At 38.8% G+C, this 20,456-nt stretch overlaps 1 protein-coding gene across 2 annotated transcripts in view; it reads left to right on the forward strand.

The window, feature by feature from the left end:
• dpyda (dihydropyrimidine dehydrogenase a) overlaps positions 1-20,456 on the forward strand; it is a 307,704-nt gene that overhangs the window by 133,014 nt on the left and 154,234 nt on the right. For both annotated transcript variants that reach the window (XM_079805615.1, XM_079805614.1), the window contains exons 12-13: positions 9,992-10,176; positions 19,693-19,908. In XM_079805615.1, the coding sequence (XP_079661741.1) occupies positions 9,992-10,176; positions 19,693-19,908 (401 nt within the window). The remainder of the gene's footprint in view (positions 1-9,991; positions 10,177-19,692; positions 19,909-20,456) is intronic.

Genomic DNA, 20,456 nt, shown 5'->3' on the forward strand with positions numbered 1-20,456 from the left:
AAAAAATAATAATTATTTTTCATATATTTGACATTTATTCTACACTGCTCTGTCTCTCCTTGTAAAACGGTCTGATGCTTTCCGGGTTGTATGAAGCCAGTCCCTCAAAAATACGCAATGGGCTCAGATTGGTTAGCTGGCCCAGTGTGTTGTGATTCGCTAACCGCAGTGTACGTTTGTCGGAAACGTCACGCCCCTTACCTTACCGGTAGACTGTGCTTTGGTCAGTATTAGAAACGATGGCGTCAATAAAACCACACCAATCTGAGCCCGAATCAGACCCAGAACATTTTAGTGAAGATGATCGAGCAGAACCTGTTCAGTCCTAATGAGTAAAGACTGCGGATCTATAGTGATCGCTACTGAATGGCACTGTTACTTTTGTATTTTTAGAACGATTATAGCCAAATATCTGTCGCAAGAACTATTAACCCAAAACACTAAACACTGGCTTTACTATAGTAGCCAAATCACACACAGAACCATGTTTAGCATGCCTCTAGATAAATAATACATAAAAGCTCTAATCAAAGAATCATTTACACTAATGCCAAGTTCGCTGTTGAGATTTTAACGTTAGTGTTTGTAACGATAGGTGTTCGTCGGATAACGTTAAGTATGAATAAGCATTTAACAGACTGGTTTGCAGAACAGTGTTGTCATCTGTTTACTTCCTTGCTACAACCTATTACAGGAAAACACATCGATGAAAAATAAATCAGACTTACAGGTTGTGGCCCGTAAACAGCTTCTGTTTGTAAATCCAGCTTTCAGGTCAAGCCGTTGTGCATATCCTGTATTGAACTCGCGAACATTGTGAAAGTTTTCCTCCGTGAAAAACTGCTGCGGGAGGGAGCCCCGCGCGCGTCGTGCATTCACACACTGGCAGTGTTTGTCTCACGCAGCTGACGTTGTGCAAATCCGGTGTTGAACTCGTGAACATTGTGAAAGTTTCCCTCCGTGAGATGTGCTGCGGTAGCCCCGCACGTGCCTGTTCCCTTCTGTCTCATACACACGTGCATATAACATGTTGTATGTTAAACGCTCTGCAACGCACCCCTGTCCCTATGAAGGCTGAACAAAGCAAGTACCCCAGACCTGCAATCCGGATGAATATAACAGCGTTTCCTCGGCATCGCGGCAACAACACTCCAGCCTAACTATACCACAACAGCGCCGCTATACAAAATGGCGCCCCCAACCCCCCTATTTAATATTCTCGGAGGAGGGGTTTATGTAAATATTGAGCCTGGTGATGTCACCAACCCTGGAGGAATGTGTGTAGTCGCCTACTGGCCGTTTGCTGAAGTTCTTAGAAATGGATTTCTTTAAAAGCAAATATCTCCCTTTGCTTTAAACTTTGAACGTTGTAACTTTGCAGATGTTGTTTATGCTAAAGCAGCAACATTACACGCTAGCTAAAGTTAGAATAGTGAAATCGTGGTTTACCACCCCTTTAATAACTGTAATCAGCAGACCTGCTAATTCTTGGTGGGCTGCAGTATACAATGTGTTCATGGCTGATGACAGACCAGAACTTTTTCTGACATGATTTTGAAGTACACTAATTAGATCAGGCTGCTAAAGGGCAGACCCGCTATGATTTTCAATTAGGGTTGCATTAAAAAAACAAGGTGTAATGTCACTGAGAAACTGTAGTGTCCAGACTCCAGAGCTGACTGGAGATCACATGAATTCACGATAATGAGATTCATCCCGCCCACGCTATGAGTTTACTCACTGACCAGCCTGCAGTAACACAACAAATTGTCTAAAACTAAAGCCCGCTGTTTCATCAGCTGCAAATGCTACATGTGTATCAAGAACATATCTGGTGCAACGCCAGTGAGAATTATTTTGGTTATAGAGTACCCTTCAAAAGTTGCTAGTCTTATAAGACTAAAACTAGAAGGTTTTTAAAAGAAGTCTCTTATGCTCACCAACACTGCATTTATTTGATCAAAAATATAGTAAAATTGTGAAATATTATTGCTATTTCAAATAACTGTTATCAATTTTAATATATTTTATTATGTAATTTATTCTTGTGATGCAAAGCTGAATTTTCTAATATTATTATTATTATCATCATCATCATCATTATCATCATCATCATCATCATCAATGTTTAAAACGATTGTGTTGCTTAATGTCTTTGTGGAAATATCATATTCTTTTAAAAAGATTCTTTGATGAATAAGTGAAAAAGAACAGCATTTATTACAAGTAGAAATCTTTTGTCACATTGTTGTAATTTTTGATACATTTAATGCATCCTTGCTAAATAGGTATGTGTGTGTGTGTGTGTGTGTGTGTATACACACACACACACCAATCAGGCATAACATTATGACCACTGACAGGTGATGTGTTAGAAGCATAGACTGTAAAAAAAGATGGACGATGTGGCCTCACTCTCTTCCGTTGATGTAAGTCAGGGGTCTCCAAAGTCGGTCCTGGAGGGCCACTGTCCTGCAGAGTTTAGCTCCAACTTGCCTCAACACCTGTCTGAAAGTTTCTAGTGTGCCTAATAAGACCTTGATTAGCTGGTACAGGTGTGTTTAATTGGGGTTGGAGCTAAACTCTGCAGGACAGTGGCCCTCCAGGAGTAGGATTGGACACCCCTGATGTAAGTGAAGCAGCCAGTGTTCAAATATGGTGCTGACATTTTGGATCTCGAGTCTGCGCAGTAGTGAGCGCAAAGATGAGCCGCGATATCAAGGTCCCGCCCGCCTTTAAAGAAATTAAAGTTAAAGCTCCAATCTCCACCCCAAAGTTCCCGAAAAAAGGTCCATTAGTGCCTCAGTGACTACTACTCTCAGAGAAGCTGTCAATCTCAGCTGTCCATCATGACGTCACACCCCTGTTTTTATAGCATCAAATAACTGACTAAAACCAAACTTATTTAAAGAATGATCACTTGAACTAACATCAGCATGATAAAAACTGCCTAAAATGACAGAAACTATCTTTGGAAAAAATTTATTTGGAGTGTAATTTGATCTATGTTGTCTATGTTCCATTGAGTGACCTGGGGGCAATCGAGACACGTTGGCTTCAGTTTTCAGGACTTGTGTGGAAGACTTGGTTAGAAGCAGGAAAAATGGGCAAGCATAAGGAGTTGAGCGAAGGGCCAAATTGTGATGGCTCCGAAACTGCAGCTCTTGTGGGGTGTTCCCGGTCTGCAGTGGTCAGTATCTATCAAAAGTGGTCCAAGGAAGGAACGGTGGTGAACCGGTGACAGGGTCATGGGTGGCCAAGGCTCATTAGTGCACTATGGGAAGAAGGCAAGCCAGTGGAGGAAGTGTGATGCTTTGGGCAATGTTCTGCTGGGAAACCTTGGGTCCAGCCATCCATTTGAATGTTACAGTTTTTGTTTAAAACTGTAACATTATACATATACACTCACCTAAAGGATTATTAGGAACACCATATTAATACTGTGTTTGACCCCCTTTCGCCTTCAGAACTGCCTTAATTCTACGTGGCATTGATTCAACAAGGTGCTGAAAGCATTCTTTAGAAATGTTGGCCCATATTGATAGGATAGCATCTTGCAGTTGATGGAGATTTGTGGGATGGACATCCAGGGCACGAAGCTCCCGTTCCACCACATCCCAAAGATGCTCTATTGGGTTGAGATCTGGTGACTGTGGGGGCCATTTTAGTACAGTGAACTCATTGTCATGTTCAAGAAACCAATTTGAAATGATTCAAGCTTTGTGACATGGTGCATTATCCTACTGGAAGTTAGGGCTGCTCGATTATGGAAAAAATCATAATCACGATTATTTTGGTCAATATTGAAATCACGATTATGTAACACGATAATTTCACATGACTTTGGGAATGTGTTGTATTTATTAAAAATACACCTTTCAACAATTCAATTGAAATTGTAACATTTGTTGTACTTTTTGAACTATTAAAATAAATAATATAACATATATTCAAATCAAAGTATAAAAGTATTCACGTAAAAATGATAATCACAAATAAATAAGATCAACAATATGGTTCGGCTAGATATGCTTTTCAGGTACGTCTAACATTAGTTTTCAGGTACAGAAATGTATCAAATGTAAGGTAGCATTGCATATTTGAGTGCATAAATTAAAGATGAATCCTATTAAACTTACAAAAGCTATTCAATCCGGATCGGATATGCGTCGTCTTTATCGACTGTATAAAGTTCACTTAAGGCATATACAGACTATGTCTGCTAGGATACTCATCAAGATGGACATGTTGACATACGTTTTGTGTGAGTTTGTCCGTTCAAGAGCAAGACTTGAAAGAGAACTCAATATTTGCGCGCTGAGAGACGTGTGCGCGCTCTCGGATGAGCGCACAGAGATACATTTCCTCACAGCGCGCGCGGCTTCTCATTCGTGTCTTCTGGCACTAAACCCGGGTGATGACGGCGAAAACGACTGGTCATATTCAAACATACGGCAGCACTCGCATGCATTGAACAAAGTTTACAAAGAGAGAATTATTTGAAAAATATGAGGGGAAAAAAGGACGTTTACACGGCACCCCTGCTCTCGTCAGTTTTTGTTTCTTTATTAGATTGTCATAGGTCACTCTGTGTTTAATTTTCAAGTGGTAAAACAAATTCGTGATGTTCCCTTGCGTTGCAGCCACTACCATGTAGCAAATCTTGCACGTAGCATGTTTCTGCTCGTCGTCTGATTCCTCGAAGCCAAACTGTTCCCAGACAACGGAGTTGGTTTTGCCTTTTTTGCTCACCAAACGCTGCTGTAACTGCCCTCCTTCTGCCATCTTTACTCGCGCCGAGTTTTTAAATTCTGCACACGAGACTCCCGATCTGAGAAAGTTTGTGGCTTCGGGAGGGGCGGATGAGCGCGTGCGCGTTTCATTCAGAACGCAAGGCAAAATAATCGTTTTTTCTCGATTGTACTATTTTGGTGATCGTTGGGAGGCAAAATCGAAATCGAAATCGAAATTCGATTAATTGCACAGCCCTACTGGAAGTAGCCATCAGAGGATGGGTACATGGTGGTCATAAAGGGATGGACATGGTCAGAAACAATGCTCAGGTAGGCCGTGGCATTTAAACGATGCCCAATTGGCACTAAGGGGCCTAAAGTGTGCCAAGAAAACATCCCCCACACCATTACACCACCACCACCAGCCTGCACAGTGGTAACAATACATAATGGATCCATGTTCTCATTCTGTTTACGCCAAATTCTGACTCTACCATCTGAATGTCTCAACAGAAATCGAGACTCATCAGACCAGGCAACATTTTTCCAGTATTCAACTGTCCAATTTTGGTGAGCTCGTGCAAATTGTAGCCTCTTTTTCCTATTTGTAGTGGAGATGAGTGGTACCCGGTGGGGTCTTCTGCTGTTGTAGCCCATCCGCCTCAAGGTTGTGCGTGTTATGGCTTCAAAAATGCTTTGCTGCATACCTCGGTTGTAACGAGTGGTTATTTCAGTCAAAGTTGCTCTTCTATCAGCTTGAATCAGTCGGCCCATTCTCCTCTGACCTCTAGCATCAACAAGGCATTTTCGCCCACAGGACTGCCGCATACTGGATGTTTTTCCCTTTTCACACCATTCTTTGTAAACCCTAGAAATGGTTGTGCATGAAAATCCCAGTAACTGAGCAGATTGTGAAATACTCAGACCGGCCCGTCTGGCACCAACAACCATGCCACGCTCAAAATTGCTTAAATCACCTTTCTTTCCCATTCTGACATTCAGTTTGGAGTTCAGGAGATTGTCTTGACCAGGACCACACCCCTAAATGCATTGCAATTAATAAACTACAAAAACAACCGATAAGCTTTATAATGCATTATACAGGCTTCATAGAAAGCATTATTAAATATACATGTATATTTATTCAGCAAACATCACAGTAATGCTAGTATGCCTGGATAGACTAACATTTGGCCCCTTTTTGGTCCTATAATTTCTTAATTTTTCCTCCGTGTAATCGGAGTTGTTTGTCCTCACCTTGAATTTAGCACCTCTGGTTGTTTCAAAAGTATTATTAGCACTATTGTACAATGTCTGACCTGCTCACAGCATCTGTGCAACATGTTAAACACCAGGCAATGTCTGCCCAGCAGGAGAGGGTTATCATTATTAGCAATTAGTCTACAAGGTTAATTAAAGCACACCAAATCACCTCTTAGCAGGAGCAGGAAATGGTGTACTTGACCGAAAGCCAGCAATTGTAATTTCGCAAAAGAGATTTTGGGGAGGTTAGAGGAAGTTGTGCGTGCGGCTGTCTTTTAGTTAATGTAATCAGACTGTCTTGTTCGTACATGCCTGTGTTCATCTCGATCCCTATTTGTGTTTTATTGTCGTCTTAGTGTACTTCCGCAGTACATTTCAGAAATTGCGTTTTATAACACAAGCAACTGCCTCAGTTCCGTCCACACCACACCTTCACTTAGTTTTGCAAAAAAATGCTGAGGGATGGTGTTTTTTTTTTCCATCTGTGTTCTTTCATTTAGGAAATATGAATTACTTGCCCACTCAAGTGCCTCGTCAGATTGGTCTGGCCACGGCCGACCAGGGCTGGTACCAGAACAGCTGACATGGCTAGAAAAGTTGGCTGGTAATCTAGCGGGCCTGCCCACTGGAGCTAACAGATGATTTGATCCCTCGCCACACTTGGCTGTTTTTTCTTTCCATTTTCTTTTTTCCCCATCTCTTCTTTGTGGGGGAGAGGGACTGGATTGTGATGGAGTGTTCTGCACGCGGCTACTGTCACTCCAGCCAAGGCTCCGCCCCCATCCACCCGGTCGGCCGAATATTCAAACATCAGCATTCCATTAATCACACTCCATCAGTGGTAATGAGCTGCTTGCTTTCTCCTGCACAAGACTGAACAACAACTTGCATTTGAGCTTGACAGTCAAAAACAAGGCTTCACACACTGAAACACCAGTAAATTAGAACAGATTGAGAATTATTTAAAATCTTGTCATTATTTACTCACCCTCATGCCATTCCAAACTCAAATAACTTTGTTTTGCAAAATCTATTGGCTGCTCTTCTAATAAAAGTGAATGGGGACTGTCAAGCTCCAAAAATGCACCATAAAAGTGGTTTGTTTTCAAGGTCTTCTGAAGTCATATGATTGCATCGTGTGAGGACTAGACCAATATTTAAATAGTTTTTTATGAAAAATCTGTATCTTCCAAATCCCATTTTGGGAGTGAACCACCGCTGTAGTGAAGTGATTAGTACAGTAAATATTGATCATAACAAAAGTAATAAGTATTAATTAATTAGTGATGATATTTGACCATCATGATTGTCAGCACAAATCTACTAACGAAACAAAACAATTATGAATTAATTTGATGTAAAGCAAGTCTTGATTTAATTTAATTAATTCTGTGCGTCACATTAATGTTGCCTAGATATTGTTCGGAAACAAACAAACAAACAAAAAGGTCATTGTACAGTTCCAGGTTAAAAAATATGTGCTTGTCATAAAATACAATACAATAAAAAAGTCTAAATAAAATAAAATAAAAATAATAAAATAAAATAAACAACAACATAGAATAAACAAACAACATAAAATAAAAAACAACAAAATAAAATAATAAAACAACACAAATAAATAAATAAAAAACAAAAACATAAAATATCAATATTATAAAATAAATAAACATTGAAATAAAATAAAATAATAAATAAACAACAGCATAAAAAATAATAATAATAACAAAACACACCAAATAAAATAAATAAACAACATAATAATAATAATAATAATAATAATAATAATAATAAAATAAAATAATTGAAAAATTACATTTAAATAAAATAAAAAATAAAAATATAATTTTTTTTAAGTGAGCAGTTCTTCAACAAATTCTACTTTCGTGTTCCACAGCATACAGGTTTGGAACTAGTGAGTAAAGGATGATAGAATTTTTATTTTTCTGTGAACTATCCCTTTAAATTCTAACCCAGAGCATTCCTTGATTTGATTAACAAGAATAAAAAATGGTTTGTTTCGCTAACTTACTTGCTAACTGAAATTTGTGCCATTGCAGCAAAGACCAATGGGAAGTCATTCTGGTGGAATCAGCCACTATCCTAGTGTGCTGGTCCACAATCCCCGTCCTCTTCTTTATCCAGTGTGGATTCCTCTGCTTAATGGACCCTTGCAATTTGCATCTGTCAGTGAGGAGAATGCCCATGGGTAGAGTGTGTGGAGGAGAGAGAGTGAGCGAGTTGCTGCTTTACTTAAGAATGATCTCTGAGGGCTATGAGAGGCCTGACACACTCTACTAGCTCTCCAGAGCGGACAGGAGAGAAAGAAAAACAACTCACTGTTAGTGTGTGTGTGTTGAAATAGGATAAGTGAGGCTGTTGAAGAGGTCTAGGCAATTGCAGAGAACTCTAGACATTAGAGGGAGATAAAGGGTGGAAAATAATAGAGAAGAAGAACAAGAGAAAGTGTTGACGATCAGGACACCAGGCACAGTGTCAAGTGAAGGAGCCAATCTCTCTTCCTCTCTGTCTTTGAACTGACCTGCCAGCCTACTGGAGGATATTACAACTTTGTTCTTAACATCACTTCTTTCAGTCTGTCTCTTTAATCGCCCGCAAGAAAATCGAAAGCTTAGTTATGAGGAGGAAGAGGGAAAAGTCAATTTATTGTTACTTAGAAGTATTGGTTGGGCTCTGGTGTTTGGAGTTTATACGGAATTTCGTATTTTTAATGTTTGGGAAATCTGATTGTCGGTGTGTGTTCTTGTTGCTGTCTCTTATTAAAGGGGACATATCATGGAAAACAGGAAATAAAAGATTCTGATATACTGTGTAAACAGTCACGGTCACAACACAAATGTTCTCTGAAGGGCATCAAGACTTTTTATGAAAACTAATATTTAAAAATGCTAGTCTATCTGAAATCATCATGGATGTGACTTCACACACTAATATAATATAATATAATATAATATAATATAATATAATATAATATAATATAATATAATATAATATAATATAATATAATATAATATAATATAATATAATATAATATAATATAATATAATAATATAATATAATATAATATAATAAATATAATATAATAATAAACCACTCATTCCACCAGAAGATTTACAATCCCCTTGTTTGTATACCTTGGCAGTTGACTCGATATTATATTATATTATATTATATTATATTATATTATATTATATTATATTATATTATATTATATTATATTATATTATATTATATTATATTATATTATATTATAATTATATTATAATTATATTATATTATATACTTATTATGTTAAATACTTATTATATTAAATACTTATTATATTATATTATATTATATTATATTATATTAATTATATTATATTAAACACTTTGCAATAATTTATAATTTATTTCTACCATTTCAGGTTGTATAAAGTCACATTAATTAATGAAATTTTTCCATGGATGATATCATTGTGTCATCTGTGATTCAGTAACATTGTCCGATATGCAGCTGACTTTTTGACTGAATAAGGAGAGAGAGGAGTTTCATTTGTCCTTAGTAATCCTCATAATGTGCAATAAATCTTGGGCCTCCTGTCCTTAGATCTGTATTTGGAATTTTCTTCATTGATAAATGTAGGACGCAGTCCATGTCGAGCAGCCGTGCCTTTAGAAGATGGATGGTGTGTGTTCAAGAGAGAGGAGGGGTGGTCATTTCAGAATGTAGATCAGTTTGACAGAGTATCTTCCTGCTAACGTTACTAACAGTGAATGAAATGCACCAGGAGATGTTACATTAAGCTCGCGAAAAGAAAAAGAAACGCCAGTGGGGGAAAAAAACCTCTCGCCATTTGTCTTGTCAGTGACTTCATATTATTTTCTTGCCATTTCCAGTCTATCAGGTTTTTCCTTTTCCGCAGGTCTTTTTCCATGTTACCTCTTTCCTCTCATGAATTTACCCTTTCCTTTATCAGTTCTCTCTCTCTGCAGTGATCGAGGCCATGGCTCCCATCAGGTTAAACAGATGGGGGCTTCCTGAGCTGGACCCAGAGAGCATGCAGACTAGTGAGCCGTGGGTGTTCGCTGGGGGCGATGTGGCCGGTCTGGCCAATACCACCGTGGAGGCAGTCAATGATGGGAAACAGGCCTCCTGGCACATACACAGATACTTACAGGTACTTTTCTTTCTTTCTAGAGTAGTTGAACAAATAGGACATTTGAACATCAGAAATAAAATTAACGGATTAGTTCACTTCAAAATGAAAATTTCCGGATATTTTACTCACCCCCATCTCATCCAAGATGTTCATGTCTTTCTTTCTTCAGTGGAAAATAAATTAAGTTTTTTTGAGGAAAACATTCCAGGATTTTTCGTCACATAATGGTTTTCAATTGCAACCAAAATGTTGAAGGTTTCTGAAGCCCTTAAAAGCCCTTTGAAACTGCATTGATTTGGACCTTCAACATTTTGGTTGCAATTGAAAACCATTTTGTGAAGAAAAATCCTGGAATGTTTTCCTCAAAAAAACTGAATTTCTTTTCGACTGAAGAAAGAAAGACATGAACATTTTGGATGAGACCGGGGTGAGTAAAATATCAGGACATTTTTATTTTGAAGTGAACTAATCCTTTAAAGGAACAGTTCACCCAAAAAGGAAAATTGTCACCCGTGATGCACCAAATACATTTATTTTTCTTTGTGGAGATGTTTTGCACAATAACTGACCTGTTCTTTTCCATATAGTGAAAAAATACCCGCAAAAGCTCCAAAAATGAACAAATAAACCCCATCATGAAAGCACTATGACATCCATATGACTCATAGATACTATAAACCAGGGGTGTTCAATTAAAGTTCCAAGAGATCCCGTCTCTATATGTCCTTCCCAATGGAGGTCCGGGCAATACTTAAAAATCCAAAACACTCAATAGTCATCAAAGATGAGAATATTGGGCCCTGAGAGACAAAAGCAGTGATGTTTATGAATTTTTACACGTATTTACAAAAAAAAGGAAATGTATCTCGGTAACTGGATATGAATATAAAAAAAGGAAGATTAAATGTTTTATCAGGCTAATATTATTATTAGTAGTATTTTTACATTTAGACACCTTATGTGTATGGTACAGGCCTTGGGACTGAGAAAACATACTGGGGGTGCAGGGTTTATCTCTTAAGAAAAGTATGGACCATTTTTATATTTTGACCATTAAAAAAAAACATTGACCATTTTTTTATTTTCTCGAAGTAATAAACTACTAGAAACAAACAACGTACATAATCTAATAATCAAAACCCTCATCATGAGCACAAAACAACTAATATTAACTAGTAATTTCAATAATAAGAATAATTAAAAAAAGTATTTGTTTTCCCTTGCCATCTCTAAATAATATTCCAAATTATAACATTGTTTATTATGAAATGCTCTTAATATGCTGATTAATAATGCTAAATGTATGGGGACAAACAAAACGTCTATGGCTGTGTTCACAATTAGTCTTTTTTTGACAAGAAAAAGTTGACAAGAGCGTTCTTTTTAGTAAAAAATAAAAGCTGGCAGCGTTTGGTTCTAAATAGCAGCCGAGGGCGTCTTTTGTTGCTATAACAACAGCCGCAACAAGAGTGCTGTGCGGTGCAGAGATACAAAATGTCGAGAAAATGTCTCTTTCGTTGGCTTTTGAAGTTAACAGGGAGGAGAATGTCGGTTCACAATGACGTTTGAATGAATTTAGTCCAGGAGCTCCGGTTGGACGATGCGCAGTTTGCGGCATATTTTAGACTTAACAAAAGTCTGTTTGAAGACCTGCTACTGCTGTTTAGTTGATCTGCCGGCACCTTCTCCATTTTTCTTGTTGTTATGGAAACGAGTCAGGTCTCGCAACTCGCTTGTCATTGGTCAGCTGTCAAAAAGGCGCTTGATGCACTAAATTATAGATAAAAATAATTGTATCTGCTACATTCTTGTTTTCTGCAGCGTTTTAGCAAAAGTGTCCATTTTGCTGCTCACCGTTTTTTTTCTGCTACTGTTGTTACAATAGCCACCGTCATCTACAGCGCTTAACTCTTTCCCCACCAGTGTTTTTTTTCAAAGTTGCCAGCCACCGCCAGTGTTTTTGATCATTTTCACAAATATGTCATGGCACCCAGAATATTTGTTTGCTCTTCTTGCGGGCCTTCCGGCATGCACTACCAAACCCTTGCAACTGATCCAGAATGCAGCGGCGAGGTTGGTCTTTGGTGAGCCGAAGAGAGCACATGTCACGCCTCTCCTCATCAGTCTGCACTGGCTACCAATAGCCGCTCGCATTAAATTCAAGGCACTGGTGCTCGCCTTCAAAACATCCACTGGCTCTGCACCAATATACCTAAACTCGCTCGTTCAGACTTACACACCCTCCAGGAACTTGCGTTCTGCCAGTGAACGAGGCATGAAATCGCTGTCACGGACCTTTTCCTGGACCGTTCCCACCTGGTGGAATGACCTGCCTATCTCAATTCGTGCGGCCGAGTCTGTGGCCATTTTCAAAAAACGTCTAAAGACACATCTTTCCAGCAACACCTGACCGATCGAGAATAGCACTTATCATTCTATTCATTGTCTGTCTGTCTAATTTATTTAAAAAAAAACAAATTAATAAAAAAATTCGGTTCTGTGCTAGACTAACTGAGACTTGTTACAGCACTTGCATATTGCTGATATTGTTGCCCTTCGACGGCTCTCGCTGCTTCTATTGCCCTCATTTGTAAGTCGCTTTGGATAAAAGCGTCTGCTAAATGACTAAATGTAAATGTAATGTAAATGTTTGTAAGAATATTTGAACATGCAATATATCAAAAGACAGAAAAGACCCTCTGCTTTTAAACAAAACACCCGTTTTTATCAACACTTGAATGTGGGTAAGTTTCATAAAAAAACAACATTCTGAGCAAAAAGCCGAGAACATAACGTTTTTGTCTAGACTACATCCGAATCAGATTGGATTCAGAACGATGATCAAAACATAGGTGGAGTAGATCGAGTCCATCAACAACCCTAATGCTTGCACAGTCCTATAGCTCATCATGGGTCGCCATTTCATTTTACATTTCATTGCGTTATTTTACATATGCATATGATTACTTATGAGATCGCTTGTTTCTGCATTTTCTTCGTATGTGTTTTGATTCTGTACTCTTTCAGAAGATACCGCATAACAGTGAAAGTGGGGAAGCGCTTTCTCACAAATTATTGAAATTTCCGTCAATGGCGAGGAAAAGAGTTAATGTGGTGCTTTACGTCTTTAGTGGGGGAGAGAAACAACGTGCACGGAGTGGAAAGGGCTTAAATGAAGTGCGTTTGGCTGTAGATCAAAATATTAGAGGATGTAGCTCCGAAAATTCATTACCATAAACAGCCCTAAACACTTGTGCTGTAAACTGCTCTGTTGATTTGACGTGCTGCTCACTTTTATCTGTAGAAACGGAAAATGGCGCAATTATGTTCCAGTTGGACCCAAGCCGGGGTCCGGAACTGGACCTCGCGCCGCCATTTGAATACCACTGCTATAAACCAAGTCATTAGAAGCCATACGTTTTGTGTGACGAAAATATGAAAATCTTCCTTTACACTGTAGCTCTTTTTGCTGGAGCGCTTGTGTTCAAATGTGGTGTAATCGGTTACGAGACGCATATAAACCAATGACATTTGGCATTATTGATGTACAATCTGCTGTGAAGCATCTTGAGGTTTAATGTTTAAGTGCAAATAAGATTTGAAAGAGCCATGAGGATGAGTAGAAGATGACAATATGTATTTTCTTTTGACTGACTAACCTTTTAAGATGAGGTTATACAAGCTACGCACATAATAATTAGGTAATACTTATTGAAAATGCCATTTATAATAATTTGCCGTCCCTGCTGTGAGATATCATGTCAGCTGCCCAAATGACAATATTTTGAGATCTGGCACCGTAAACACACACCCAAGTTCATTTCCTTGACACATTCACATTTGAAAACACTTGCTTTTGTGCTGATGAGACCGAAACAGATGTTGCCCTGATTATGTCCCGTGTTAAGATCACAAAACCCAATGGAAAAGGAGGATTTGGAGTGCTGATTAATTATGTAGATGAGAGCTTTACATGCGCTCTACAAAGAGTGAGCTGTGACACCGCTGGATACAAAAGCCTCTCAATATGAGTATGTTTATGAGTAATCAGAGCACAATAAGGAATAAATTAGCATTATAGCGGGCGGTAGGACAATGGTGTTCCTGTGGCTTCATGCGGCAGAGCCGCTCGCCGGGGCCACACAGCGAGAACGCTGTTCCGCACAGGATTATTCCGTAAATCTCACCTCAGAGGCACTGGCGATGCGAGCTTGTTCGGCTTAATTAGTTTGCTACTAGCAAAGTAACTGTGGAGAGTGAAGGAGGGAGGTCAGGGAGGGAGAGAGAGCACTTTGGATTGTCCCGTTAGCTTTGCCAGATCAGCCTGGGCTCCTGAGAGGGGCTTATAGAGGCCCCCTGCCTGTCAAACACACACACACGCGTACGCAGGCTGAGACCCTGCATAGACATGGCTGGGCATGCTGCTAAACCCATCAAACACATGCACCAATAAAACCATCAGAATCCAGGCAGAAATTAAAGAGCCATGACATGTATTATGTAATTATGGAGATATATGTGACAAAACACTGACTGTTTGCATGACTTAATGACAGTTTACTCATGGGCAGATACAAAAGGAGGCCGTGCATGAGTGAGTGTTTTGCTTCTTTTTTTTTATTTTTTATCACAGATGACTTTAAATTGATCTTGTTTACTTGTGCACACTCCTTGTCATATTGTGCATAGTCTCAGCCTCAGATGTCACGCACACAAAACGGGAAACACTTTCAAATTGGCCATCTGATTGGTTGAATTCTACAGGATTTCCTGGAGGCGTGCGTGTCGCTTTCTTTAACGGTCCACCTGGAAACAAATCCGTCGCAATGCCAAACCACTTCATGGAAAAAGAAAGCTGTCATGTTTACAAGTGTGACAATGAGCGCCTATTAGGATCAGCCAAACGCTGGATATAAGTATGGGAAGTCCGCAGGGACATTGTTGCGGGACACTTGCACAACATTCTTGAATGAGTCATTTATTAAATCCACGTCCATAGGCGTAATTTGCTGGTGGGACCATTTTTTGTCAGGGCCGATATTGTCCCCACCACTTTTTGGAATCTAATACAAACCTCTCAGTTGGGAGGGTTACTTTTAAAATGTATTCCGTTACAGTTACAAAATACTAAAAAGTAACATAAATCCAAGCACCACTGTATGAAAGTAATGTAATCGGATTACTTTTGGATTCCTTTAAGGTCACATGTAAATAAAGTCAGGTAAAAAGCATATCAAAGTATTTAACTGTGAATTTAATTATATCGTTAATTTATTATATCGTTATGTCAAATGAATTAATTTGGTTTTAAATTAAACCATTGTAATCCTGAAAGTATTCCCATTTTCTTTTACAAAATTGAACCGTATTCTGATTACTTTGTTTTTTGATGTAACTGTAACGAATTACAGTTACCATTTTTTTGTATCCTGATGATGTAACGCCGTTACATGTATTTTGTTACTCCCCAACCCTGCAGTTGACAAGCAGTGTATTAATTTGGTTTGTTTGTTAAATAAGAGGCTATCTGTTGCTAAAGTGTGTTGTTTTTTATGTTGAGTGTTTGTTGCCGCTGTTATCAGTAGCGGAAGGCAGCAATGTTCTCTTGTGGCTCATTCTTCACACAGATGAGCGTTTCAGTCCCTGCTCTTGATATACAATCACTGATGAACATCTTTGGTTTAATGAGAATTCTTTTTATTAATAAACCTCTGAGATGCTTATCAAAAGTACATCCACCAGACCATTAGGGTACATGAGCCTTATTTGCGGATCTATGTTTTTATTCACATGAAATTTCGACACTAACAATATATTGTATTATAGTATGTCTATTTTTTTTAAAATATATATGTATTTTTAATCACTTATTTTAATTTTGTCGCTGTCATTCTGTCACCAAGACAAATTCCTTGTATATGTAAGCATATTTGGCATAAAAGGTTATTTCTGATTCTGAAAAATGACCAAAACAAACATTTATAGCATACACTTGTATTCATATATAAGACTATGGACAACTTTTTGACATTGTGTAAAACATATTGTATTTGACCAGAATCATGACGCCATTGGAAATCTGACCTCTACCATAATAGCATTAAATTCTATGTAAATGGTCTGTCTAATGTCTCGTTGAGAACTCGAGGATACAAGGGGTGAAGCTCCTGAAGGTATTTGACCTCCATATGGGGGAATCTCACGGTTAAGTGCAGCTCTTCTCCAGCAGTGGTGGGTCAGCGAGGGGTTAATAGTCTGTCCATGTCTGTGGCCAGAGCAAAGCAGAGAGAACTGTTTATTTGCTGATGAAATTACCATGTATAGTGTTCAAGGGAAGGCAACAGATTGCGTTGTTGTTTTTTACGGTAATGGACCGCAGCTGAGGGAACGAATAGAGTCATTTGCAGAAAGATTGCAAGACTAATGTAAGAACAGCTCTCAGATCAGCTCAAAACAAGTCCCACCTGAGAGCTTTGAGGTGTGTTCATGTACTTGTCCATGGGCGTTTAATATTACTCATGTTTTTTTTATATACGTTTCACGTGCTTCTCAATAAAATAAACTAGATTTGTGTTTCCTGAAGGAAATAAAAGTGCTTGCAAATAGAAAAATAGTAGTGTTAGCTTAGTTTTTAGGCTTTGGTTCTGTTGCGTTGCTGTTGCTGACTATTGATGGTCAAATACATGCAAGGAATACATGACCAATCGCAATAAAGTGTGCCCGCCCACTTGGTTCCGGAAGTATTTTTAATATTAATTTTTCCCAGGAATTAAAAAAAAAAGTATTCATCAAAGAGTTATAAGCAGTGAACCAAGCTACGAGATGAATTACAACATCACAAACTTTAATTTGAACAAAAAAAAGTGAAATCATACAAAAAACAAAGTGTAAGACTGTGTACTTAACGGTAATCTTTGTGGAATCATGGATAATGTCGTTTTCCACCTGGAATTCTGCTTTCAAACATGGTTATTTAAAAAATAAGAATAATAAGAAACAATGTGGGCTGATGGCTTCTACAAAATCATATACAATTGATTAATTTCTCTGAGCTTACAGCAGGTCTGACTCAAAGGTTTATAAGTTATAGTTAAACATTTTTTGTTTTATTATAGTTTTTCTTTTCTGGAGCCTGCACTCTGTTCAGTATGCAAATAGATTTGAGAAAACAGTCTTAAGTCAGGACTGTTATGATATCTTATTAATTTTAAATTTATTATATAAAATTTACAAGCGCCTTATCTCACCTAAGAATGAAATATGAATTTCTTTCTTATGTTGAAATTACCAAAAAAAAAAACAATATAAATGTATAATAAGAGTGATTCACATTCATTCACATTAAGAGTCTTCTGAAGTCATAAAATAGCTTTGTGTGACCAACAGATATACACTATATTGCAAAAAGTTTTGGGATGCCTGCCTTTACATGTGCATGAACTTTATCCCATTCTTCATCCGTAGGGTTTAATATGGAGTTGGCCCACCCTTTGCAGCTATAACAGCTTCAACTCTTCTGGGAAGGCTTTCCACAAGGTTTAGGAGTGTGTTTTTTTCCATTCTTCTAGAAGCGCATTTGTGAGGTTAGGCACTGATGTTGGACGAGAAGGCCTGGCTCGCAGTCTCCGCTCTAATTCATCCCAAAGGTGTTCGATTGGGTTGAGGTCAGGACTCTGTGCAGGCCAGTCAAGTTCCTCCACACCAAACTTGCTCATCCATGTCTTTATGGACCTTGCTTTGTGCACTGGTGCGCAGTCATGTTGGAACAGGAAGGGGCCATCCCCAAACTGTTCCCACAAAGTTGGGAGCATGATATTGTCCAAAATTGTGCTGAAGCATTAAGAGTTCCTTTTCACTGGAACTAAGGGGCCAAGCCCAACCCCTGAAAAACAACCCCCACACCATAATCACCCCTCCACCAAACTTTACACTTGGCACAATGCAGTCAGGCAAGTACCGTTCTCCTGGCAACCGCCAAACCCAGACTTGTCCATCGGATTGCCAGACAGAGAAGCGTGAATCATCACTCCAGAGAAAACGTCTCCACTGCTCTAGAGTCCAGTGGTGGCGTGCTTTACACCACTGCATCCGACGCTTTGCATTGCACTTGGTGATGTAATGCTTGGATGCAGCTGTTCAGCCATGGAAACCCATTCCATGAAGCTCTCTACACACCGTTCTTGAGCTAATCTGAAGTCCACACGAAGTTTGGAGGTCTGTAGATATTGATTCTGCAGAAAGTTAGCGACTTCTGCGCACTGTGTGCCTCAGCATGCGCTGACCCCGCTCTGTGATTTTACGTGACCCACCACTTCGTGGTTGAGTTGCTTTTGTTCCCAATTGCTTCCACTTTGTTATAATACCACTAACAGTTGCAAAACCTGAATTCAATTATTTGGAGGGGTGTCCCAATACTTTTAACAATATAGTGTATATTGTGATGAGGTTCATGAGAGTCATTGAGCATTGAATCATTCTTCAAAACTGTTCCGGTAATCATTTGATTCAGTTCACATAACTGCTCTGAATGATTCATTATGAATGAGACTGATCGGGTTCTGAAGTTCAACACACTGATTCAATGATCCGGTCACTGTGGTGAACAGATACTGAAGTGAAAGATCATCAGTGAATAGCAAAGTAAATGTTGGTCTGTTTATCGCATTTAGAAGTCAGATCGAATACCTTTATGATCATTTTATGGTGCTTTTTGATGCTTGATAGTTTTGGTCCAGTTTCTTTATTGCATGTTAAAAGTAACTAGCAGTCTCCAGGACTTTCTCTGTGCTTTCCTTAGAAAAAAAGAAAGTCATAGAGTTTTGGGACGACATGAGGGTGAGTGAATATGACAGCATTTTTGATGTGCAAATTATTCCTCAAATAATCATATTGCTCTTTAATCTTAGACGCTAATTACCTTAAGTGCTTCTGAAAAAAAGAAAAATCAATAGCGTATCATCTGCCAAAGATCTATCTGGTGTACAAAGTGTTTGACAACTACAGCACATCCGTCAGGGCCCGAGTGGGTTCAGGAACGTCCCTCGGCATTAGTTGTTTCTCTCGCTGGCTTCCTCTCTCTCCCTGTGACGAGGCCTCTCTGTGGAGGATGTGGGCTGTCATGTTCCTGCTCTCATTTTCTCTTCACTTGACACCCCCTCGTTCATTATGCCGCTGTGACATCACCACAAGGGCAATCATACGTGTTTGATAAACGTGAGGCTCATTAGAGAGAGAGCTGATGTATGACTGCTATTTGCTGCTTTTGTGCCACGATGTGAAGAGATAAACAATGCTACACACAAACACACTCTGCAATCACACACCGATCCGCCGCACCATTGTAGCCTTAAATCCACATGTGTGGCGGACCGCAACACCAGAGTAACCTTCAGAAACTTGCATTCAGAACGACCGTGAGCTTTCCGCTGGGATTCAGAGCTTTGTCTGTGTGAATGCGGCCAATTTTCCTCCTCACAAAGTAGGAAAATTCCCATTGAAGTCTTACACGTGTGCTGTGATTGTTTGTCGTTACAGTCCATCTTCGGACAGGCGGTCAGCGGGCCGCCCCAGCTGCCCCTCTTCTACTCACCCATCGACGCAGTGGACATCGGCGTGAAGATGTGCGGCATCACATTCCCCAACCCGTTCGGGCTGGCCAGTGCTCCACCCACCACCAGCGCCGCCATGATCCGCAGGGCCTTCGAGCAGGGTTGGGGTTTCGCCCTCACCAAAACGTTTTCATTGGACAAGGTACTTACAAAGAACAGCACACATAATGCTAACCATCGTTTTTCGTTTTATATTTTCATAAGAGCCGCAGAGGTAAATCTTATTGCTCAGAGGTTGCTTTTTCAAACTTTTAAAGGACCCCCAGATTTGACAATCCCCATAATTTGGGATATATGTAACGTTTCTTTATGTATGGAACTTGTCATGTTCATTTTTTGGAGAGTAATTACATTTTTATTTTTTTTAAATATGTTAATTTGGTTGTGTTTCAAAAACAAAATTTCGTATTAAAATTGCATTAATTACAGATTACAGGGGCCTCAGCAGAAAAATATTTTATTTTATTTGTTTATTTATTTTATTTTGTTGTCTTTAAAAAAAAAAAAAAATCTTTTTTAGGCTCTCTGAGGGCTGCTGGACCCCTGTATGAAACAAATAATATTACAGTATTTATTAATTATTTTTGTAATTTTAAATTTAAAAAAATTATTTGCTTTTTATATATTTTGTTTTAGATTTAATATATTTTTAATATATTTTTTGTAATTTTACTATCAACTTATTACAAT

The sequence above is a fragment of the Gobio gobio genome, assembly GCF_949357685.1.
Source record: "Gobio gobio genome assembly, chromosome: 23".
NCBI lineage: Eukaryota > Metazoa > Chordata > Actinopteri > Cypriniformes > Gobionidae > Gobio > Gobio gobio.